The sequence below is a fragment of the Aristolochia californica genome, unplaced genomic scaffold (genome assembly GCF_029961685.1).
Source record: "Aristolochia californica isolate CCGP_79_NKW_82.1479 unplaced genomic scaffold, dmAriCali1.0.hap1 SCAF_6, whole genome shotgun sequence".
Classification (NCBI taxonomy): domain Eukaryota; kingdom Viridiplantae; phylum Streptophyta; class Magnoliopsida; order Piperales; family Aristolochiaceae; genus Aristolochia; species Aristolochia californica.
In genome coordinates, this window is record NW_027182257.1 from 3,804,267 (window position 1) to 3,824,530 (window position 20,264).

The following is a 20,264-nucleotide window of genomic DNA, read 5'->3' on the forward strand; positions in this document are numbered from 1 at the left end:
GAAATCTCTAAAAACGTCCAAAAATCCGGCAGATCCTAAAAATTCGAATTTTGGCATCAGAGGCGCCCTGGTCGCACGGGTGCCTGGAGTCCTGGTTGCGCGGGCACCTTTGAAACCCCATTTCGCGCACCTCAGGATGCGCCTGGGCGCAACCCTGCTTCGCGCGCTTGCGGATGAGTCTGGAGTCCGGGTCGCGCGCTTGCTGCGGATGCGCCTGGAGTCCTGATCGCGCGCAACCCCATTTCGATCCGCCTGGAGTCCTAGTCACGCGCAACCCCATTTCGATCCGCTTGGAGTCCTAGTCACATGCAACCCCATTTCGACCCGCCTGGAGTCCTGGTTGTGTGCAACCCCATTTCGATCCGCCTGCGCATCTTCTGGCAACAACCCTATTTTGACCCGCCTCCTCTTGTCTGTTGGCATGCTGCCTTGTGTCTGGGCTGGCTGTTGGGGTTGTTGCGTGCCTTGTTGCTTAGTCATCCGTTTGGTAAACTCAAGTGTGTCTTCTTCCGCTGCAGCTGATGTCAGGCCAGCCATATGTATGAGCCCCTTTGGGTCGTGCCATTACACCTGGCCTTGGCCGTTGCAGCTATTTTTGTGCACCGGACTTGCACAGTCTTCGGTCTTGGTGTCTGGCCACACCATGGCTTCATCCTCCATCTCATACTTCCACCGCCATAAGGCAGACGCCCTCGTCTGCAACCCCTGGCGATAGTCAGCTACCTCCTTTTTGAACTGCCATAACTCGGCAGCGTCTTGCCATGTTGCCTCGTTTTTCGGTTGACCCTGTCATTTAACCAAGTATTGCGTCCTCCGGGGCTTGCCCCTTTGGCGTTCCTCTCGGTCTGCAATAATATTTTCTACCCTATTGTCAAAGGTAGTAAATATATCCATGGGAGCTCTTGGGTGAACTATTATATGGGGTGTCGGGTCTTCAAAATAAGGTTTAAGGTTTGATACATGAAAAACATTGTGGAATTTAAACCTTTTCGGCAGCTGCAATTTGTAGGTGAGGTTGCCCACACGTTCAATGATAGGAAAGGGTCCTTCATATTTCTTCAAAAGACCTTTGTTCTTGCTTCTTAGGTGACAAAATTGTTTAGGTCTGAGTTTGAGAAGGACCTGGTCACCGATATTGAAAGAAGACGCCCTCCTCTTCAAATCAGCATGTTTCTTCATCTTTTTAGCTGCCTTATGCAATAAGACCCCTGCCAGCTCCGTTTTCTCTTTCCACCTCCTCGCCAGCTGATGTGCTGCTGGACTTTTCTGTGAAGTATTTGGAAACACATCCATGGGAGCTAAAGGTTGTCGTCCTATCGCCAACTCGAAAGGACTGTGTCCGGTTGATTCCAATTTCTGCAAATTGCATGAAAATTGGGCCATGTCTAACAAGTCTGGCCAGTTTTTCTGATTTGCTGCAACAAAATGGCGTAAGTATTATTCTAACAAAGCATTTACCCACTTAGTTTGGCCGTCACTTTGAGGATGAAAACTAGTGAAAAAACTTAGAGATGTTCCCAATAGTTTAAATAACTCGGTCCAAAATTTCCCCGTGAATCTGGAGTCGCTATCACTGATGATCGTTGTGGGCAAACCCCAATGCTTCACCACATGTGTCATGAATGTTTTAGGTGCTCCGTCTACTATACAATCATTTGGCATCGCTACGAATGTACCATACTTCGTAAATATGTCTACCACCACCATGATAGACGCCAACCCATCTTTCTTACGTAATCCAGATATGAAGCCCATTGAAACAGACTCTCCCACAACTGCTTTGGAATAGGTAAGGGTTGTAGCAAACCCCTAGGCTTGCGTTGTTCGATCTTATCATGTTGACAAATAAGATACGTGCACACAAACTCCTCCACATCATTCTCCATGTTTGGCCAATAATACTGGCCAGACAACAAGGCCAACGTCCTTCTTTGACCTGGATGTCCTGCCCACAAGGTATCATGGCTTTCCCTCAAGAGGTCACGTCGTAGGTTATCGTACTTAGGCATATAAAGTCGATTACCTTTGGTCTTGAGCAATCCGTCGTCAAGCCAGAATCTTCTCGTCTCGCCCAAGGCAGCAACTTATACAATGTTGTAAGCTTGGGCATCTTGGTGAAGTCCAATCCAAATCATGTCTAGCAACGTCGTACCAACTTGTGTAATTGTTGCTAAGGCTTGTAATCACAAAGTTCCATTTTTTGTTTCTGCGCCAAGATAGTCTTCCATGTGCGCGCGCTTGTCTTGCGCAAAGCACATATCTCCTATGCCTACTCTCGTGCCACGCACCTCTTCATGTTCAGTTGCTACCGCACCACGCGTGGTACACGTGAAGTAAGTGCCGATTGCTGCGGTATGCGGGGATTCAACTGCACACGTCTTCTCCTCTGCCGCATGCGTGCATGATGCTAGTGCTTGCTGCGCCATGTGCGCCAAGCTCTGGCTGGTCTCTTCCTCATAAGAGTTAGGTGCGTCCACCTTCCTGTTCAGTGCGTTGGCAGCACCATTGGCCTTCCCCGCCTTGTACATCATCTCAAAGTCAAACTCAGCCAAAAAATCTTGCCACCGGGCTTGCTTTGGACTGAGTTTTTTCTACGTAAGAAAGTAGCTAAAAGCAACGTTGTCAGTTCTTACAATAAATTTGGAGCCTAAAAGATAGTGTCTCCAAAGACGTAAGCAATGCACTACCGTCGTCATTTCTCTTTCTTGTACAGTATACCGTTGCTCAGTTTCATTGAGCTTCCTACTCTCATAAGCGACTGGGTGTCCGTCCTGTTCTAGCACACCCCCTATGGCATAGTTTGAGGCATCTGTATGTACCTCAAATGGCTTTCTGAAATTAGCAAGGTACAACATTGGTTCAGCCATCATGGTATCCATCAGCCACTGGAATGTTCCTTGGCATGAGTTCGTCCATTGCCACTTTTGGTCCTTCTCGAGGAGGTCGGTTAAGGGGGCTGCTATAGCTGAGAAACCCTTGATAAACCTCCTATAATAATTTGCAAGACCAAGAAAACTCCTAAGCTCACACACCTTGTTAGGGATAGACCAGTCACGCACAACCTCCACCTTCTTGCTGTCCATCCATATCTGTCCTTCCCCTATCCAATGTCCAAGAAAGGACACCTCTTGCAACCCAAAGGAACACTTATCTTCTTTGACATACAACTGATCGTGTCTCAATTTCTTGAACACCTTTTGAAGATGTTCTTTGTGCTCGTCCATACTCTTGTTGTATACCACAATATCATCTAAATAAACAACGACAAACTTGTCCAATATTCAAAAAATACCTCGTTCATGAGAGTGCATAATGTTGCTGGTGCATTAGTTAGGCCAAAGGGCGTAACCATGAATTCGTAAGCCCCATATCTCGTTACACAAGTTGTCTTCCCCTCGTCTCCTTCAGCAATCCGGACTTGGTAATAACCACTTCGCAAATCCAATTTGGAGAAAATTCTAACCTTTTTCAATTGATCAAAGATATCAGCAATAAGGAGAATAGGGTACTTGTTCTTTATGGTTACCTTGTTGAGTGTCCTATAATCGATACACAGTCTCATACTTCCATCCTTCTTAGTTTGAAACAGTATAGGGGCCCCATAAGGTGTTTTGCTTGGCTTTATGAACCCAGCGTCCAGCAGCTCGCTGACTTGTCTTCGCAATTCGTCCAACTCCTTGGGCGCCATTCTGTATGGTGCTTGTGCTGGCTTTTTTACTCTAGGCTCAAGCTCTATGCGATGGTCCACCCCTCTCCTAGGTGGTCACCTCACTAAGAGTTATTCAGGCATGACATCTCTATACTCATGCAAAACGGTTTGTATCTCCTTAGGGGTAGGCATGGCCTCATCCTACTCTATAGCACAAATAGAAGCAATATAAGTAGAACAACCCTGCTTAAGACCTTTCTTAAGCTGGAGGGCTGATAGCATTAAGTCCTTTTTTGTTACATCTACGTTCTCAACTTCAGAAACAGTATAAGGACTTTGCTCTTCCGTAATCCCTACTGCCCCAACATGTGCAATTACAAAAGCCTTACAAAGCGTGAAAAACTCCATTCCCAAAATTACCTTGAAATCATCCATGCCAACAATGGTAAAATTCAGAAATCCTACCCACTTGCCTATCAACACCAGGACATCCCTGGAAATGCCTTGGACTTCACAAGCAGCAAAATTTACAGCTTTCATTTTGCTCCCAACTTTCTCTCCTCGTATCTTAGTCGCCTAGCCTCCTCCTCCGAAAGGAAGTTGCGGGTGGCACCAGTGTCCACCATTGCTTTTACAGTATGTCCAGCAAGTGTTAGAGATATAAAAAGAAGTTCTCTTGAGGGTCTTACTGGAAGTGTAGTAGCTTTCTCCTCCTTGGAACGGACAACAACATTGAGAAGGGTTAGAGAGCCCATCCTAGGCTCAATTCTTCCATTGTCCGTCTCAATTTGAGCAGCATTGAGGAGTCTCTTTTTACAACAATCCCTCGCATAGTGCTCTCCCTCAAGTATGAAACAACAAACCTTCTTCCTCTGTTTGCCCCCTCTCTTCTTTTCTTCCGACCTAGCCTTGGTGTCCTTTACCCATGGCTTCTTCTCCCCTTTCTCTTTCTTCTTAAAATTTGTTTTACCATTGTTATTTTCCTTAGACCCTTTGTTAGCCGAATCATTCCTTCTCTCGTATTCGGTTAACTTTTCAGCCGTAGATAAAGCTGAAACTAGTGTCTTTACCTCCCGTCTTCTCAATTTTTGCTCAGCCATGGACGTAAGCCAGCAAAAAAGGAAGAGAGACGATCCTCATCTGTCATGTTGGAGATACAAAGCATAAGGGAAGTGAATGATTGTACATACTCTCTAATAGTGCCTTTCTGCGTCAATGCACGAAGTTCCTTCCTTGCTTGGTACTCAACATCTTCCGAAACGAACTGCCTCCGCAACTCCCTCTTGAAATCTTCCCAAGTGTGGACGGGGTCCTCTCCCTCTTGCTCATCTCCCATGCGTCTTCTCCACCAAAGAATAGCATCATCAGATAAGAACATGACAGCCATACTAACCTAGCTTGCTCGTCGGTGAGCTTGCTAGCATGGAAGTATTGCTCCGCTTGCCATAGAAAATTATCTATGACCTTCGCATCTCTCTTTTCGTTGAAAGACTTTGGCTCAGGCATCTTTATCTTTGTTTGTGTGTGAATAGCCCCTCCATTTGCCAAGGCTTGTTTGCATAAAGAGAGTCTTGCACGCAGCTCTCCAGAGAGGTCTTTAACGTCCTTCCCTAATCGTTCAATCTCCACCCTCATGACGACCATGGCTGAATGGACATCCTCCTCAAATCCTCTTAGCGAATTCGGAGTTGGTTGATGCTCCTTAATCGTCCTTTGAACGAACTCCTCTCAGTTTGTACAAAGGTTTTCAACACCGTCCAAACGATGCTCAAGAGTTGAAAAATGAAAGTTAACATCACTTACTTGTTCTTTGCCTCTTGAAGCATCTTCTCCACTTGTGGAAGCCATTGATTGCAATGTACGCTCTGATGCCAGTTGTCACGCGGTTAGATTTAGGCTAAGTCTGCCTAGCCAAACGGAATATCTACCCTATGCGGCCTAGTCCTTCCCAAGAACTAGCTAGCCTCCTTGAGCCTCGGATCCTCCAACCAATACTTCACACTAGAACTGGCAAGCCAAAAAGGACAACGAAAAGACCAAAGATATAGAAGAGAAAAACCAACTTTGTATTGAAAAGACAATGTTACAAATGGTGGCCAAACACTTTTAAAGGTCAAAGGCTAAAACTCTCTCTATACACTTGAAGAGCAAAGAATGCTAAGGATTTTTCGACCTCTTTACAATGGGAGAGGCCCGTCTATTTATAGCCTCTCCCCTGGCTTTTAGAAAATCTCTAAAAACTCCCAGAAATCCGCCAAATCCTAAAAATTTGAATTCTGGCGTCAGAGATGCCCTAGTCGTGCGGGCGCCTTTGACACCCCATTTTATGCACCTCAGGATGCGCCTGGGCGCAACCCCGCTTCGCGTGCTTGCGGATGTGTTGGAGTCCAGGTCGCGCGCGCTCCTACAGATGCGCCTGGTCGCGGGCGCTTGGAGTCCTAGTCGCACGTTACCCCATTTCGACCCACTTAGAGTCTTGGTCACGCGCAACCCCATTTCGATCTGCCTGCGCGCCTTTTGGCTGCAACCCCATTTTGACCTGCCTCCTCGTGTCTGTTGGCGTGCTGCCTTGTGTCTGGGCTGGCTACTGGGGTTGTTGCGCTCCTTGTTGCTTGGCCATCCGTTTGGCAAGATCAAGTGTGTCTTCTTCCGTTGCAGCTGATGTCGGGTCAGCCATATGTGTGCGCTCCTCTGGGTCATGCCATTGCACCTAGTCTTTGTCGTTGCTGCTATTTCTGTACACTGGACTTGCACAGTCTTCGGCCTTGGTGTCTGGCCACACCATGACTTCATCCTCTGTCTCACTTATGGCCGGATGGGTGAGGTTGGGTTTTCTTAGACCGGGCCCGAACGAGCCCCGAACCGTTCCGTGGACTGGACTTGGAAATCGTTGCCGGATTTATTTAATCCCCGTATCAAACCACTATAAAATTAACCGTCTTTTGGCCAAATGGAACATCGTCTTCCGCGGTCGTTCTTTTTCTCCAATCTGATAGCGACAGCTTCTTCGCTCCAAAACAAGGGGGATTAAAAATTGAAATCACGGATATACAGCAAATCCGAATTTGGTGTTCATCGTAAGGCCTTTCCCTGCTCCCATAGATGTCCAAACCGTTGGCCAGCCTCTCAGGAGAGAGAGAAAAAAAGGTTGCAGCGTATACGTCGTTCCTTTCCGCAATTTATACAGTTTTGTTTCTAAACTCATTAGATGTTGGTTCCTTTTTTGTCCTAGATCGTATAATGCTCGTTATATTTGTCATTGATCTTGCTTCATGTTTCATTTTGTGGCTTGGGATGTCGGGGTTCAGGTTCTAGGGTTGTTTGCTTAAGTTATAATATATTTTTTTTTTTTATATCTTGCTTTTATCGGGAGGGGACAAAATCAACTGTTTTGGTTCCTGAATTGTAATGTTTTAGGGGTTTGGTGTTGTCATCAGGAAATGTTGGGGTAGGAGGGAGAGGTAGTGGAATAATTAAGTGGGTTGGATACCATGCGATCGATTTTGTCGTGCTCATCGGGGGCCAAGGAGCAGAATGATGATGGGGCCAATCGTGCTCAGCTGTATCTGAACGTCTATGATCTGACTCCCATAAACAACTATCTGTATTGGTTTGGACTTGGAATTTTTCACTCTGGTGTAGAAGGTAAGGGAAGTTTTGGCTAGTTCCTTTAGTAATTGTACATTTTTTTGTGGAATTAAGTGTCTACATTTGCAATGTTTTTGATTTTCGAATGTGAACGCTCTACACCCATACCCTGGGTGAGACTTGAAGTCTATACCTAGAAGCCCATTCAAAGGCTCAATCCACTACATTTAAAAATGGTAGAACAATTTTGGTGTTTTAATTTGTTAATCGAATGTAAATATGTTCTTTCATATTTAATTTGCTGTCTTTGTGCAATTTTAAAATGCTCTTTCTGGCTGGTATTTTGTAAGATGATCTTGAGATTGATGATGATATTGTTCTGTGGAGAAACTTGCCAAGCAACTGTTTCAAAATGCTGGCTGTACATTTTTAAGAACAACAAAATGTTTACTGTTTTTGTCATGGTGTTCACCGTAATCTATTAGAGGTGTATTTAAATGCAAAAACACTGGCCAACCATTTATTGGTGGTAAGTAATAGTATACGGAGGGAAAAGATATAACTCCCTTTGTCCCAAAATATCTATTACTTCTTGGAAAGCAGCTCTGAGAAAGGTAATCACCATCATATCCACACATGGAGCATTCTAGCTTCACTTCTGAACAGTCATAAAAGTACAAAGGCTCTGCTGAGCTTTTGATATCTCTTCCAGGTATTTCTTGATAGAGAATCAACTGTTGCATTATTTGTCAAGGATAAAATTGTTCTCAGTCCCTTCTTTGTTGGTTCTGGTGTTTAGCTTGTTGTCCACATCTCTTTTTTTGTTTACATATATGTTGACTTCTTTAAATAGTTAATTTTCTTTAATCAATGAAATGGGTGTTGTAAAAAGAAATGGTTGTAGACAGAAACAAATTTAGAGAAGTCATATTGCAAAATATATCCATTTAAAAATAATATTGTTGTCCTGCCAACATGGCACGAAGACGTATTTGAGGCAACCCTGATTCTTACTGAACCTGTTTATTTAATTTGTTAAACATATTTGGCAGATTTATGGACTAGTGGTAGTTAGAGGAGCTCTTTTTTCTCTTTGATTACTACAGCAAGTGCAATATTATTTGTTCCAGTTACATTATTAGGCTGATCAAGGAACAGATTGACTTCGGATTTTCTGTGCTTTCTTGGTTCTTTGCATGGGAGAAATGGCACTTTATTCACTTATTTTCTTTATAACGTTAGAAATAAGTTCAAACACCCGCTATCTTACTCTTTTGAAATGTATTTATCTTTGCTTCCTTCTGTTTATGAATAGTCTAGCCAGGTTTTAATGAATAATGATATTTGTAAATGATCAATAAACAGCACATGGGATGGAGTATGGCTTTGGGGCGCATGAATACCCATCAAGTGGAGTTTTTGAGGTGGAGCCCAAAAGTTGTCCTGGTTTTGTTTTCAGACGTTCAGTCTGGATGGGCAGTGTTAACATGTCCCGCTCAGAATTCCGGTCATTCATGGAACACATTTCTGGAAAATATCATGGAGATACATATCACTTGATTGCCAAAAACTGTAACCACTTTACAGATGATGTTTGCGTGCGTCTTACGGGAAATTCTATTCCTGGATGGGTTAATCGTCTTGCCAAATTTGGTAAGACAGATGTTTATATTATATTTGTCTGCCATCCTGTTGTTATAATTTTAACTTATATTTTGTGTGATCGTTGGACGTTTCAGGTTCATTCTGTAACTGCCTACTGCCTGAAAATATTCAACCTACTGCAATTAGGCATATACCAGATCATCCTGTTTATTCTGGTGAGTTTTGAACCTGCTACACGCTAAATATTTCCTATCCATGTTATTGATTAATGTCTCCACGTATTATTTTGTGCTTCTTCCGAAGGAGATGTCGAGTGATTTAACAATGACAGCCCTTTTAGCAGCTGGGAGACCTGGTTCATGCATGCCATGTTAGTATTGTACTGTATATCTGCCCGAGAAAGAGAGTTTCTGCATGTAGGCATTACATAATTTGTGAAAAGCTCATCTTTGTTGGATATAGCAAGCCATTTGATCTAGTGTGATGAATGAGTGACATTCAATAGTTCTTTCTTTTGACTATTGATTTCCATGCCATGGATCAAAAGACAATGCGCATGGTTTTGATATTGATATTTCACAAAAGGTAGCCGATAGAACATTTAGCTAGGTTTGTTCTTTACTACCTACTTGAATGCAATATATGTAGTAACTTGAGCTATTCTACTTTGTGGATCTATCAACACAATCAGATTCAGACGGATCAGAGTCCATTTTATCATCGGCTGTGGCAGAGAGCGATGAGGATGACTTTGACCATCACCTTCTTACAACACCAAATGGTGATGTGGCATTTTTGAGAGAAAAACCAGTAATGCTTGCTAGAGAGCTGATTTGATGTCTTCTAATGCTTTGCTTTCACGTTTGTTGTCTGTAATTGTAGAGTACGCGTTCAATTGTGTAACAAGTACTCTTATAAAATTGTGAAGTCCATTCAAAGTCCGTTCCATACCCCAGCGTCCCAGTGTGGCTCTTAATATCCATATATTCCAAATAATTGTGTTGAGGCACTAAAATGTTGTAATCTGATTACTGTTGATATTTAGGTCTCATGTGCCCTAGTGTAATGAAATAGAAATCTTTTACCCAGATCCTTGTGTAGGCTCTTTATGCAAGATTGCAGATCAGCCGGCAGGAACCCACACATCAGATTGTTATTTCTGAAAGATCATTCTCGTCTCCAATTTGACATTGAAAAATTTACCCAGGTAATGAGATCATTCCAGGTTGTTATTGCACATATCAGTTTTTGCATTGGTTATGATGCTGGGTTAAACTTGATGGTGCCATTCTTTTCTTGTTTCTCAAAAACTGCTTATTTTTTGTCACTTTGTGTGTGAAATGAGATCCTTTACAAGGACTTTTACAGGAACTAAAATGCAAGATGTCTATTTGAATGACATCTTACACTGCTTTTTTGCCAATTTTTTGCAAAAAAAAAAAAAAAGAAGAAGAAGAAAAAACCTCCTACTGCTTTAGAGCATTTTTGCAAGCTCATGCAGCACTCGTTTTAGGTAATTATTATATGGCTTTAGAGGAATACCATAGACTTGTAAAACTTTTTTTAATACCCACCCCAAATCCTCTGGTTGTTGGTTGCTGTTTGCTGTTCATGTTTTTCTCTCTTTTTCTTCATGTAAATCGAAAAAATTTATGTAGTTGAATACATGTCTATGCTGTGTATTAGTTGATACTATAACTGTAAAATTACAGAGAAATTCCTCGTATTTTTTATCTTTTATTTACTAGTGAAAGTGACAAAACTCACTTTTTCTCCCAGCCCATCTTCCTTCGCTTGTTTCCCTTGCATTCTTCTCTGTTCTCTTTGCTCGTACTTTCTACTGCACTTTCTATTGCAAGTACTAGTGTAAAAAAAAAAAAAAAATTACTCTAGACGAAATAGATCGTGACAAAATCCCCTACATGAGGATACAAAAAATACAATAAAAACTTCTTTATAATTCCGTGGTATTCTTCCTAAAAAGACTTGATTTGGTGGCAAATACGTTGCGAAGCAGTTAAGCAATATTCTAGTATACTGCAACATAGCGTGCCGATGTTCCTGCTGTAGTTCCCATCAATTTCTTTCAGTCGAGTCCTACTACGGCTAGCGGGATTTTTGACTCGGGTTATGTCGAGCCAGTTTGGAATAATCTGGATCGGACTCCGATTCCGGGTTGGAAATTGGAATATTCTGTTTGTCGAGGGCAACTCCGTGGAAGGTGGACTGGTTGTTGATATTGTAAATCATGAGGGCCTGCCCAGTTGTCGGTTGATCGAGTGATGCGGGATGAGAGAGAAGGAGAAGATACTATTAAGTCTGTAACTAACGATCAAACGCATTCTATTGGGCAGCCCACAAAAGTGGCGGAAGAAAGCAATCACTCAAGAGGCACCCCATCCCCGTTTCCCGTTGTTTCTCCCACAAATTAGCAGAAATCTTTCAGCTTGAAAATAAGAAACTTTTGCGGATTTGGATTTGTTTTGGATAAAACCTGCAGTTCAGTTTGATGGCTGCTTCGTTTTTGTTAATCTCTGTCCTCATCTTTATCTTGCTTCCCCTTTCTTCATCTCTTCCTTTCATCGTTCTACACGGTACGTGCATACATTTCACTCAATCCTGTCTAATTTTTTTTTCTTTCTAAATCAGTTGACTGTATATCAACTAAATGATGTAGGGTGCGATTGCTGTTTTGGGTTCTCATTTACTTATTCTTGCTTGTGGTTGGTGTGTTCGAGTTTGATCTTCCTCCATTAGAGTTGTTATATTTCGGGAAACAATTCTATCCTTTAGTATTTCGTTTTATCCTCGGCCTGGATTGATTTTGAGTGTAGGTCTAGAGGGTTCTAGTCTGGGTTCTATATGGTCCAAATTTAGCTCCTACACGATGATCCTGAACATTAATTGGATGTTTAAATCTGTATGTGATGAACCGTGGTTTATCAGACCGGACACCCCTGGGTAACGTTGAAGATTTAACGAGTGATTTTAGTTTAATCTAATTTGAATCTTAAGTAACTTAGAAAAACCACTCAAATGATTGTCGCCTACTGAAGAAGGGATAGCGATAACTGCTACTTTTTGAACCTTAAACCTGTTTTTGGGTTTTGCTTACCAAATTTATTCGTAGCTAGTTCAAATTATTTGTTTACCAAGTTCAGTTCAGAACTACCATTTTGGTGGCTTATTCATATGTGCTTCCACACAAGACTGACTTTCAAGTGTCTAAATGTGGGCTCTGTAATAGGCATCGGAGATCAGTGCTCCAATAAAGGAGTTTCACAGTTTACTCAGCTTCTAAGTGACTGGTCTGGCTCCGATGGATATTGCATGTACGCGTTCACTGTAACTTTGTTTTGTGTTAAACAATTTCTCCTACCTATTACTTTCTATAATATGATATTTATTTGGTATTCTCTATTCCCTTGCAGAGAAATTGGGAAAGGAACATGGGATTCCTGGGTTATTCCACTTCAGAAACAGGTGATTGCTGCTGTTTAAAAGGAAAAATGAAATTTAGCAAGTTGGTATCATCTGTGGAGTTACCCATTATTAAATTGCTGTGTGTTATATGTTTGCAGGTGGAAGATGTCTGTGAGAAGGTAATAAAATTATTTCATAATTTTCATTAGCTTATCTATTAGATATACAAATTTTGGTACCGGAATCAAGTCCTTTATTGATCCTTTAACAGGTCAAAGAAATGAAGGAACTTAGTGGGGGTTACAATATTGTTGGACTTTCCCAGGTAAGCTTCTAGTGACGATCTTAAATTTTTCCCTTCTGCAAGTCTGATGTTTTTGTGAGCGGCTGGTCGAAGAAATTTTTGCTCTAATGGCTAACCAAGGCTTCTAATAATAGTATTCTTTAACCATTTTGGTTTTCAGGGAAACTTAATAGGTCGGGGAGTCGTGGAGTTTTGTGATGGAGCTCCCCCTGTAAGATTAGTGTTATCTTGTTATCTTGTGCTCCCCAGAGATTTTTTTGGAACTTCTGAATGCTCTTTTAAGGCTCTGCCGGCCAAGTTGTGCTTTTGACATTTTCCTTTTTTTGTCCATGATCAGGTAAGCAATTTCATTTCACTTGGAGGTCCTCATGCTGGTACTGCTTCTGTACCACTCTGTGGGGTTAGTACTCATTTAAACTTCCTTCAGGTTCTGGTCTAAAGTATGGATCTAGTCATGATTTGAGAAAAAAGACAATTCATTGTGTGATGCATGCTTTTCAGTCTGGAATCATTTGCATTCTTGTGGACAACTTAATCAAGTCAGAAATCTACTCGGACTATGTGCAGGTTTGGATCTTTATTTAATTTATTTTGTAACTTTGGTTGCAGTTTCTATTTAGAAAACCTGTTCCTGATCACTTGCCGACGTTGAGTGAGTTGTTAACTTATCTCTTGTGAGATTGAACTGTAACAAATCCCCAATATTCTCTATTGATGATTCGGCAGGATCATTTGGCTCCTGGTGGTTACCTTAAGATCCCAACTGTGAGTATGGTTACTTTAGGAATTTTTTTATTGCTCTATCATTTGTTCTATAACATAACTCTCTACCTTTTTCATGCAATTGTTTTGTGAAAAAACATAACCTATGACTCCAATATATGTTTGTTATAATTTTGTCTTTGCACGAATCTTGTTATAATTTAAATATCTTAAAATTCCTTTTCAGGAAATTCCTTCTTATTTAAAAGGTTGTAAGTTTCTTCCAAAGCTTAACAATGAAAAACCCAGTGAGAGGAACTCCACTTACAAGGAAAGATTTTCTAGCTTGCAATCATTGGTTCTTATCAAGGTAAGAATTAAACAATCCTCCACTGCTTCTAGTTTATCGTCCAAAATCCAAAAAATAGAAAAAGAATTACTTAGTGAGTCACTGATGGCTACTTTCTATTTTGTCTAAAATGACCTACTGATTAAATGCTTTGGGCAGTTTGAGGATGACAAAGTTCTGATTCCACCAGAAACGTCTTGGTTTGGGTACTATCCTGATGGTTCCTTCAGTGAAGTTCTTTCTCCTCAGCAGGTAAGCCTATTATAACTCCTTGTCTTACAAATCCTTCAGCTTTTTTGGTGTTTCATGGTTTAAATCTGGAAGCACAGACGAAGCTCTACTTGGAAGATTGGATTGGTTTGAAAACTCTGGATGATGGTGGAAGGGTTAAATTCATCAGTGTGCCAGGCGGTCATCTTGGAATATCTCTCAGCGACATGAAAAAGCATATGGTGCCATACTTGACAGGGGATCAGGGTCCAACAGAGACTGTCAAAGAAATGTTAGCTTCTCATGGAGTACCTCCCATGAGGGACTTGATCAAGGAATTTGTTGGACTAATGGAAGACAGACCATTGCTACACTCTAAGCTGGCTCGCCATTTCCTTGGTTAACAGCCATATTTACAGAAACTCGGTAAGATAATTGTGCATCATACATCTTGTAGGCTATTTTCTATTGGAAACATTTAATAGGAAATGAGCATCCATCCTCTAGGGTTTGCTCTGATCAATGTACATGTTCTTTGGACTGTTTGTGGCTCTTAATGTAAGGATACCGATTGATCTTTGCATTTTTGCAAGATTGAAAAATGTAAAATTCCAGATTTGGGTGAAGAAAGAGGAGAAAATTTAGGGAAAGTAGAAGAAATTTCTGACAAGCCTGAAATGCTCATTGGGAACTATGCACGAATTCCCAGACTTTTTAAATAGGTGTTCTGAGTTATAAATTACAAAAATGTTCCTATACTCCTAATAGACCTTAACATCTCCTTAACTACACATCCTATGTACATAAAAAATTAATCATTGATGTAATTTAACATGAAGAACAAGATTACATAAAGAAAATTAATCATAAAAAAATAACCAAAATACCCTTGGATGTATTTTCTAATAAAAAAGAGGTGCCATTTCTAGCATAGACCCTTGAAAGTTCGTATCTCCATTAATGAATTCAAATGTGCAGATGAGAAAACTGATAGATTCTTTTATCTCAGACCCCTGAGACTTAATTGCAGTTATTTGTTTCTATTATGTCAACATTAAATTCAAGCCAGCATGAGGGCCAAGGATTATAAGTTTTTACTTTTCGAAGCAAGTATAAATAGCAAAAGGGTTGCCCACTCCAATTTTTCCCAATATGCATTTAAGAGGTGATTCCCATTGGAGTAAACAAGAAAACGAGAGAAGTGAGAAGCCTTCAAAATGCCAAGAAATCATCGATGAAACATGAGACCCATCAATCAACCTAATAAATTCCAATGGGTATTTCTCATCTTTTTCTAATTCTCTCTCATGATCAAATTCCAAGTAGATTAACCATAATTTTACTCAAAACATGATACCCATCAAATAGGGTTCATTGGGACTAATTCCGTTAAGTTTTATATAAAAAAATATTTTTGAAATTAAAGTTCTATATGTGCTACAATATCTAAAAATTTGAGTATTAATAATGGTTCATAGGGTTCATTGATTTCTTTCAAAAGTATAATTTTGCTTCTAGGATGGGATTTTCTCATAAACCTTTAAACACTATAAACAATATGAATTTTAAAATGAATAAATGCATCAAATAATAAACTTATGCAATCTTTTCCACTACATAGCTCATACTATAGGTTTGTCAAATTATGGGATCAAATGAACTCAAATAAGAAGAGTATGAGGTGTAGAGGGCAAGGGTCCAATTATTCGATCGATTGGTCATCGTGGTCTATGTGGTACATGCACAATCTTATACGGTGGTTTGGGTTGTTCAAAGATTAGGTTTGAGTTAAATTTTTGAAAATCCATTCTCACCTTATAAATTTTTTATTAAAAATATATAGATAGAGTGTTTTTTTTTAAAAAATAAAGGGTAATTTTGACCACCATGAATTGGGTTTTTGAGGGTTAAGGTTGGAGAAATTTGTCTTTGCCCTAAATCCATGTAGGATTTTTTTTACTCACTCCCAATTTTATAAACACTGAAATAACCCAACAGCTTGGATCTTTTCAGGATGAACACAGCTAAATTCTATGTGATGATCAGAGATAAGAAAAACTGGTTCTGTATCCAAGTATTCAAGACGAGATCAAACACAGCACAATTGAAGGCTCGAGTCAGATAACATGGACAAACTTCTCAATTTCTTTCTTTTCACTCCAGATGGAAGATAAGGTCCCTTTTTTGGTCTGTTCTAACCTACTTACAACACTTTGCTTGCAATTCTGCAAGTCATCATCACCATGCTTATTCTGAATCCTAAGTTACCCTGATGCACAAAACCAAGAACCACATCGAATTTGAAATTTCATAATATGAAAAAGTAGAAAAGCTGGTAATATGGGCAAAGCAGCAAGCAAACAAAATATGAGAACTATGAGAAATAAATGAAGGGGAAAAAAACAAAATAATTAGCTATGATTGAGAAACATTCAAACATCCAGAAACAGTTGCTCATGTAAACTGATTACAACGGAGAATTGGCAAAATTTCACCAGCAACGAATCTTTCCTTTCTTCAGATAAGGCCACTCTTGATACTGTCACCTCTTGGTGGCAGGTGACAATTCAATGAAGCTGCGAATCAGACATCATAGAGCCAAAAGTGACTAGTTCAGCTCTGCTGCTTGAGATTGGCAGAATAGAGTGTCAAATGACAGAGATTCATAATCTTAATCACAGGGTGTGAAGCAACATGTTTAGTCTCTAGTACCTAGGCAAGAAAGTGGTCTATCATGTGTTGTATCACATCTGCACCTTCAGATTGCATGAAAGTGTCCTTCACCTGCCAGATATTTGCTCATACCAGGTAATTAACCATATCAATTCAAGGCAGATCAAGAAAATGAGAACACTGTAAGTGATTTATGTCATGAAAACAATCTCTGCCTGTCCTAGGTGACCTTCCGGTTATATAATATTAGATTCAACAACAATACCTGAATGACACTATGGGCCAGAAACCTCTGCCTGCTGTTGGCGAAACTAACGTCAACTTTTATCCATGACACACGGGAAAGGCCTATAATCATCTCTTCTGCAATGAAATGGCAAAAATGATGTCTCATTTCCTTCTAAAGGTAACAGCATAGATGCTAGCTCACACTCTAATCAAAGACCCAAAGAAAAGAGAAGAATGGATTTGAGTAGATGGTTCTAGCAATATCCCTAAGAAATCATGTCTAAATTGAATGGTTTTTGTGAATGCCCAGTTTCATGTCAGTATTCAAAACTTTAGACAAGAAAGAAGCGAAACACGCAATGTTCTTCTAAGAGTTCCTTGCTGCAAAGCTGCTCCTCGACACTTTCAAACTTTAGTCACAAGGGAATAGTCAAGCGCATCCAGGTTCACCAAATAAAGGATTGAAACATTATGCAACATTAACCTGTTGAGGACTTCCAATAATTAGAAGACATACTAACCTTCTAGAATATCAGAACCATCCTGTCCTGTCGAAATAAGAGATTGCTGCTCTGTCTCTTCTCCCTTTGTTCGTTCCTCATAGACAATATGAGGGTATTTGTCACTTACAGGATCATCCCACTATAAAACCCCAGAGAAAGACATGCCTCATAAACACAGTCACCCAGGGAAGATTTTACAAGGTTAAAAGAATAGCTGAAAATGTTACCTTAGGAAGTTCGCAATCACGTCTAATGGACGATGTTCTCCAGCCCACAATATCTTAATTGGAACTAGTTACTGAAAACAAGTTTATTCGGTGCATGGAGTTTAAAATAGAAGACAAACTAAAATGTAGAGGATACGGTCATGGCTAACATTTGAGTAAATGACTCGACGTTTGAATGCATGAAGTGCAGACCTACATTACAGTAACGAAGTATCATAGTCAACAGATAGCACCAAAATTGGTAACAGACTCCCAAGGACAGATGACATAATTCAGAAAAAGCAAACTTACATAAAACGAAGGTCATCAGAATCATCCACCATGTGTTTCAGCAGTGGAGGTTTCCCCTCACCATTGTCTGTAAGAAAAAGGTGTTTCCCAGTTTTTCTAAATATCCAATGGATCACACGGGATGCAGCTCTCTCAAACACAGTGACACCAAAAAGGAAAGGCACCTACATAAGGAAATTTTTTAGTAATTATCCAAATAATATCATTTCAGATTTCTGATGACAGCAGAATCCAAGACACTAAATGTTTAAGATGCTTATAAAAGCGTATAATCCTTGAGTTTTTATGGTAAATGTACACATTGAAGAAATTACGAATACCTGTTTGTTACCCCTTGAGCCAAGATGTGGTGTAGCGACGGTAATAAAATTCATTGGCTCCAGACCAGATATTGTACCTTTACGGTCCTTCTCAAGTCTGCCATCTGATGCTGTGACATCTGATGCATCCCCTGATTCATGTCCTCCAGAAGGTCTATACAATCTCCCAATGGCATATCTTGCTACTAACCCTCCAACAGAATGGGCAATAAAGGAAATCTTACGAAGTTGAGGCTTACGCGTAATGACATCAACAACCTAGAAGTTATAGCCTGTCAGATACAGAGCTTCTTTTCCATGTTTCAGGAAAAATAAAAATGCACAAATTCTCAAAGATAGAAAAAAGAGAGAGAGGTCTGTAACGGAATAACCCACAACAAAAATGCCAAACTCACTTCCTCAGCTAACCGTTCTCCCATCACATCAACACCATCCAATGTCAATTTCAGTATATTGCTTTCACTACCTGCAAAAGTTTAATGAGTACATGCAGGAGTTACGAATCTTAAGATGTCATCATACTAGGGGATGAATTGTCAATGCCTTGGATATTGCAATTTCCACCACCCCTCAGTTAGTGCAAGATTTTTCCCCACAAACAATAGTCCAGAACAGCAACTCCCTACAAGAAAGGCCAATCCATGTTTCACCACTTCCACTAGTCCCTCTTTCAACTATGGAGAGGATATCTAGACCTTGAAGTTCAATTTTATTTCTTAGTGCAACATAACTGACAGAGTAGTTCACAGTTGTTTTTGTTGATAGCTACAGATGTAATATTTTTCAGGAAAGGAAGAGTTAAAAGAATATAGTTAATCTGTGCAAGTAAAAAATACTGAATATGAAAATAAAAAAGTATTAAAGAAACATCATTTGAACAACAGTAATCGACAAAATAATCAAATAAAATAGAAGGATAGTTCAACAGCAAATAAATATACAACCCTGAAACTATGCAGAAAACTATCACTTACAATGAACAATAACTTTATCAGGGAATGTTCTGACAAACTTGTCAGCAGCAAAACTCCAATCAGTCGTGCTGCGAAAGAAAAAACGTGTCTACGGTTCAGTTTTTTTCAGAAAACATAAGAAAAGAAATGAAAACAGTAGAGCACAAGTTTCACCATAAAGTAACAAAACGTACGAAGGAAAACATTAACCATCATGAAGCCATGAAGAAGGCCAGACAAGATTGGGGAGAAACCAAACTCCCACAAGCATCAATCCATATAGCTTGAATATAGGAAATAAAACTGGAATAACTGTTCTGATAGTTAATAATGCTTTACGTTATCATGTTCTTTTCACTCTAGTTCTTCTTAAGAGAAAAAATAAAAAATAGAAGCAGCTTTTCTCATCTCAGAACTTCCACCAACCGCAGAGTAACTCAAGTCTGTACCACGAAACACGACGTGAGAGTTGAAATTATTTCTCTAGCTACAATGTTTCACAACAGAGCCAAACCAAAGCCTCTCATCTCACATCAAAACAAAAATCGAGACCTCCCTACATTCTCACGAACATGAAAACCACCAAACATAAAAGAAGAATTTCGATTTTGGTTTCATCCATTGTCCTCAAATGCTCAAATAAACAATAATAATAATGACAAAGGCGAATTGCATCAGAAATAGAAACACGCTTGAGACAGGGCAACTTACTTTCCAAGAATTCCATGAACCATAACGACCAGATGATCAGCAGAAGCTGAAGAATCGGAGCTCCAAACATCTCGTCCGCCATCAACGGACTCCGTCCGAACTCCAACGTGTTCTCGCGCGTTCAAGTCCATCATCTCAGCTCCTCATTACAATTCCGAGAAGAAAAACAAATGGAGAACTCGAGAGAATGGGATCAATTATTTGTCTATTTGCAGAGTCCGTGAGGGAAAAGAAAAAGCAGAGAGGCTCAGTTACGGACGGGCGGTGTTGGGTAGTCGGTAGTCGCTTGGTGCTTCCCGCGAAGAAATCATATCAGATGATAACGCCACCTGGACGGTTGGATCCGTCTAGATACGGCGAAGATGGGCGCATTAGAGAGGCATCCCGAATTCTTGGCGGAACCGCCAGGTATCCCATCGTAGATTGATTTAGCTTGGAAGTAAAAACATGCTACTTGGGATTGATTTCTCCTTCAGTTACGTCATCGTCTCGACATATCTTTGATTTTTGAGTAGACAGATTTATGCT

General features: G+C 40.3%; 3 protein-coding genes across 7 annotated transcripts; 2 read left to right on the plus strand and 1 right to left on the minus strand.

The window, feature by feature from the left end:
• Positions 1–6,604: 6,604 nt before the first annotated feature.
• LOC137934031 (deSI-like protein At4g17486) lies at positions 6,605–10,100 on the plus strand. 2 transcript variants are annotated; one of them, XM_068778219.1, is made up of 5 exons: positions 6,605–6,835; positions 7,087–7,294; positions 8,603–8,890; positions 8,977–9,057; positions 9,534–10,100. In XM_068778219.1, the coding sequence occupies exons 2-5, from the start codon at positions 7,141–7,143 to the stop codon at positions 9,677–9,679; spliced, it is 669 nt and encodes a 222-aa protein (XP_068634320.1). In that variant the 5' UTR covers positions 6,605–6,835; positions 7,087–7,140; the 3' UTR covers positions 9,680–10,100. The 2 variants fall into 2 exon arrangements, with proteins under 2 accessions (XP_068634320.1, XP_068634319.1); XM_068778218.1 differs by having other exon boundaries at positions 6,605–6,796; positions 9,534–10,099.
• A 1,078-nt stretch (positions 10,101–11,178) lies between these two features.
• On the plus strand, positions 11,179–14,413 carry LOC137933892 (uncharacterized). Its single transcript, XM_068777983.1, has 12 exons — positions 11,179–11,436; positions 12,090–12,174; positions 12,274–12,325; positions 12,424–12,444; positions 12,537–12,590; positions 12,730–12,780; positions 12,907–12,969; positions 13,071–13,136; positions 13,296–13,334; positions 13,519–13,641; positions 13,780–13,872; positions 13,950–14,413. Exons 1-12 carry the CDS (start codon positions 11,352–11,354, stop codon positions 14,232–14,234), a joined length of 1,017 nt encoding a protein of 338 aa, XP_068634084.1. The 5' UTR covers positions 11,179–11,351; the 3' UTR covers positions 14,235–14,413.
• A 1,585-nt stretch (positions 14,414–15,998) lies between these two features.
• Positions 15,999–20,196, minus strand: LOC137934662 (lipid droplet phospholipase 1-like). Of its 4 annotated transcripts, none has more exons than XR_011109198.1 (11): positions 19,737–20,196; positions 19,047–19,114; positions 18,468–18,538; positions 18,073–18,330; positions 17,753–17,916; positions 17,598–17,653; positions 17,462–17,514; positions 17,253–17,373; positions 16,769–16,866; positions 16,302–16,614; positions 15,999–16,099 (listed from the first exon to the last, which is right to left on the minus strand). XR_011109198.1 is itself a non-coding variant. In XM_068779119.1 (11 exons), the coding sequence occupies exons 1-10, from the start codon at positions 19,868–19,870 to the stop codon at positions 16,543–16,545; spliced, it is 1,095 nt and encodes a 364-aa protein (XP_068635220.1). In that variant the 5' UTR covers positions 19,871–20,196; the 3' UTR covers positions 16,129–16,406. The 4 variants fall into 4 exon arrangements, 3 of the variants coding, with proteins under 3 accessions (XP_068635220.1, XP_068635218.1, XP_068635219.1); XM_068779119.1 differs by lacking the exon at positions 15,999–16,099 and having other exon boundaries at positions 16,129–16,406; positions 16,543–16,614; XM_068779117.1 differs by lacking the exon at positions 15,999–16,099 and having other exon boundaries at positions 16,129–16,452; positions 16,543–16,614.
• Positions 20,197–20,264: the final 68 nt, after the last annotated feature.

Coding starts and splice junctions, on each gene's coding strand:
- LOC137933892 (XM_068777983.1), top strand. CDS start 11,352: ATGGCTGCTTCGTTTTTGTTAATCTCTGTCCTCATCTTTATCTTGCTT. Junction 12,781..12,906: donor TTTGTGATGGAGCTCCCCCT/GTAAGATTAGTG, acceptor GTCCATGATCAG/GTAAGCAATTTCATTTCACT. Junction 13,873..13,949: donor AAGTTCTTTCTCCTCAGCAG/GTAAGCCTATTA, acceptor CTGGAAGCACAG/ACGAAGCTCTACTTGGAAGA.
- LOC137934031 (XM_068778219.1), top strand. CDS start 7,141: ATGCGATCGATTTTGTCGTGCTCATCGGGGGCCAAGGAGCAGAATGAT. Junction 8,891..8,976: donor TAATCGTCTTGCCAAATTTG/GTAAGACAGATG, acceptor TGGACGTTTCAG/GTTCATTCTGTAACTGCCTA. Junction 9,058..9,533: donor AGATCATCCTGTTTATTCTG/GTGAGTTTTGAA, acceptor CAACACAATCAG/ATTCAGACGGATCAGAGTCC.
- LOC137934662 (XM_068779119.1), bottom strand. CDS start 19,870: ATGATGGACTTGAACGCGCGAGAACACGTTGGAGTTCGGACGGAGTCC. Junction 18,331..18,467: donor GAGAACGGTTAGCTGAGGAA/GTGAGTTTGGCA, acceptor TATAACTTCTAG/GTTGTTGATGTCATTACGCG. Junction 17,515..17,597: donor CTCAAATGTTAGCCATGACC/GTATCCTCTACA, acceptor GTTCCAATTAAG/ATATTGTGGGCTGGAGAACA.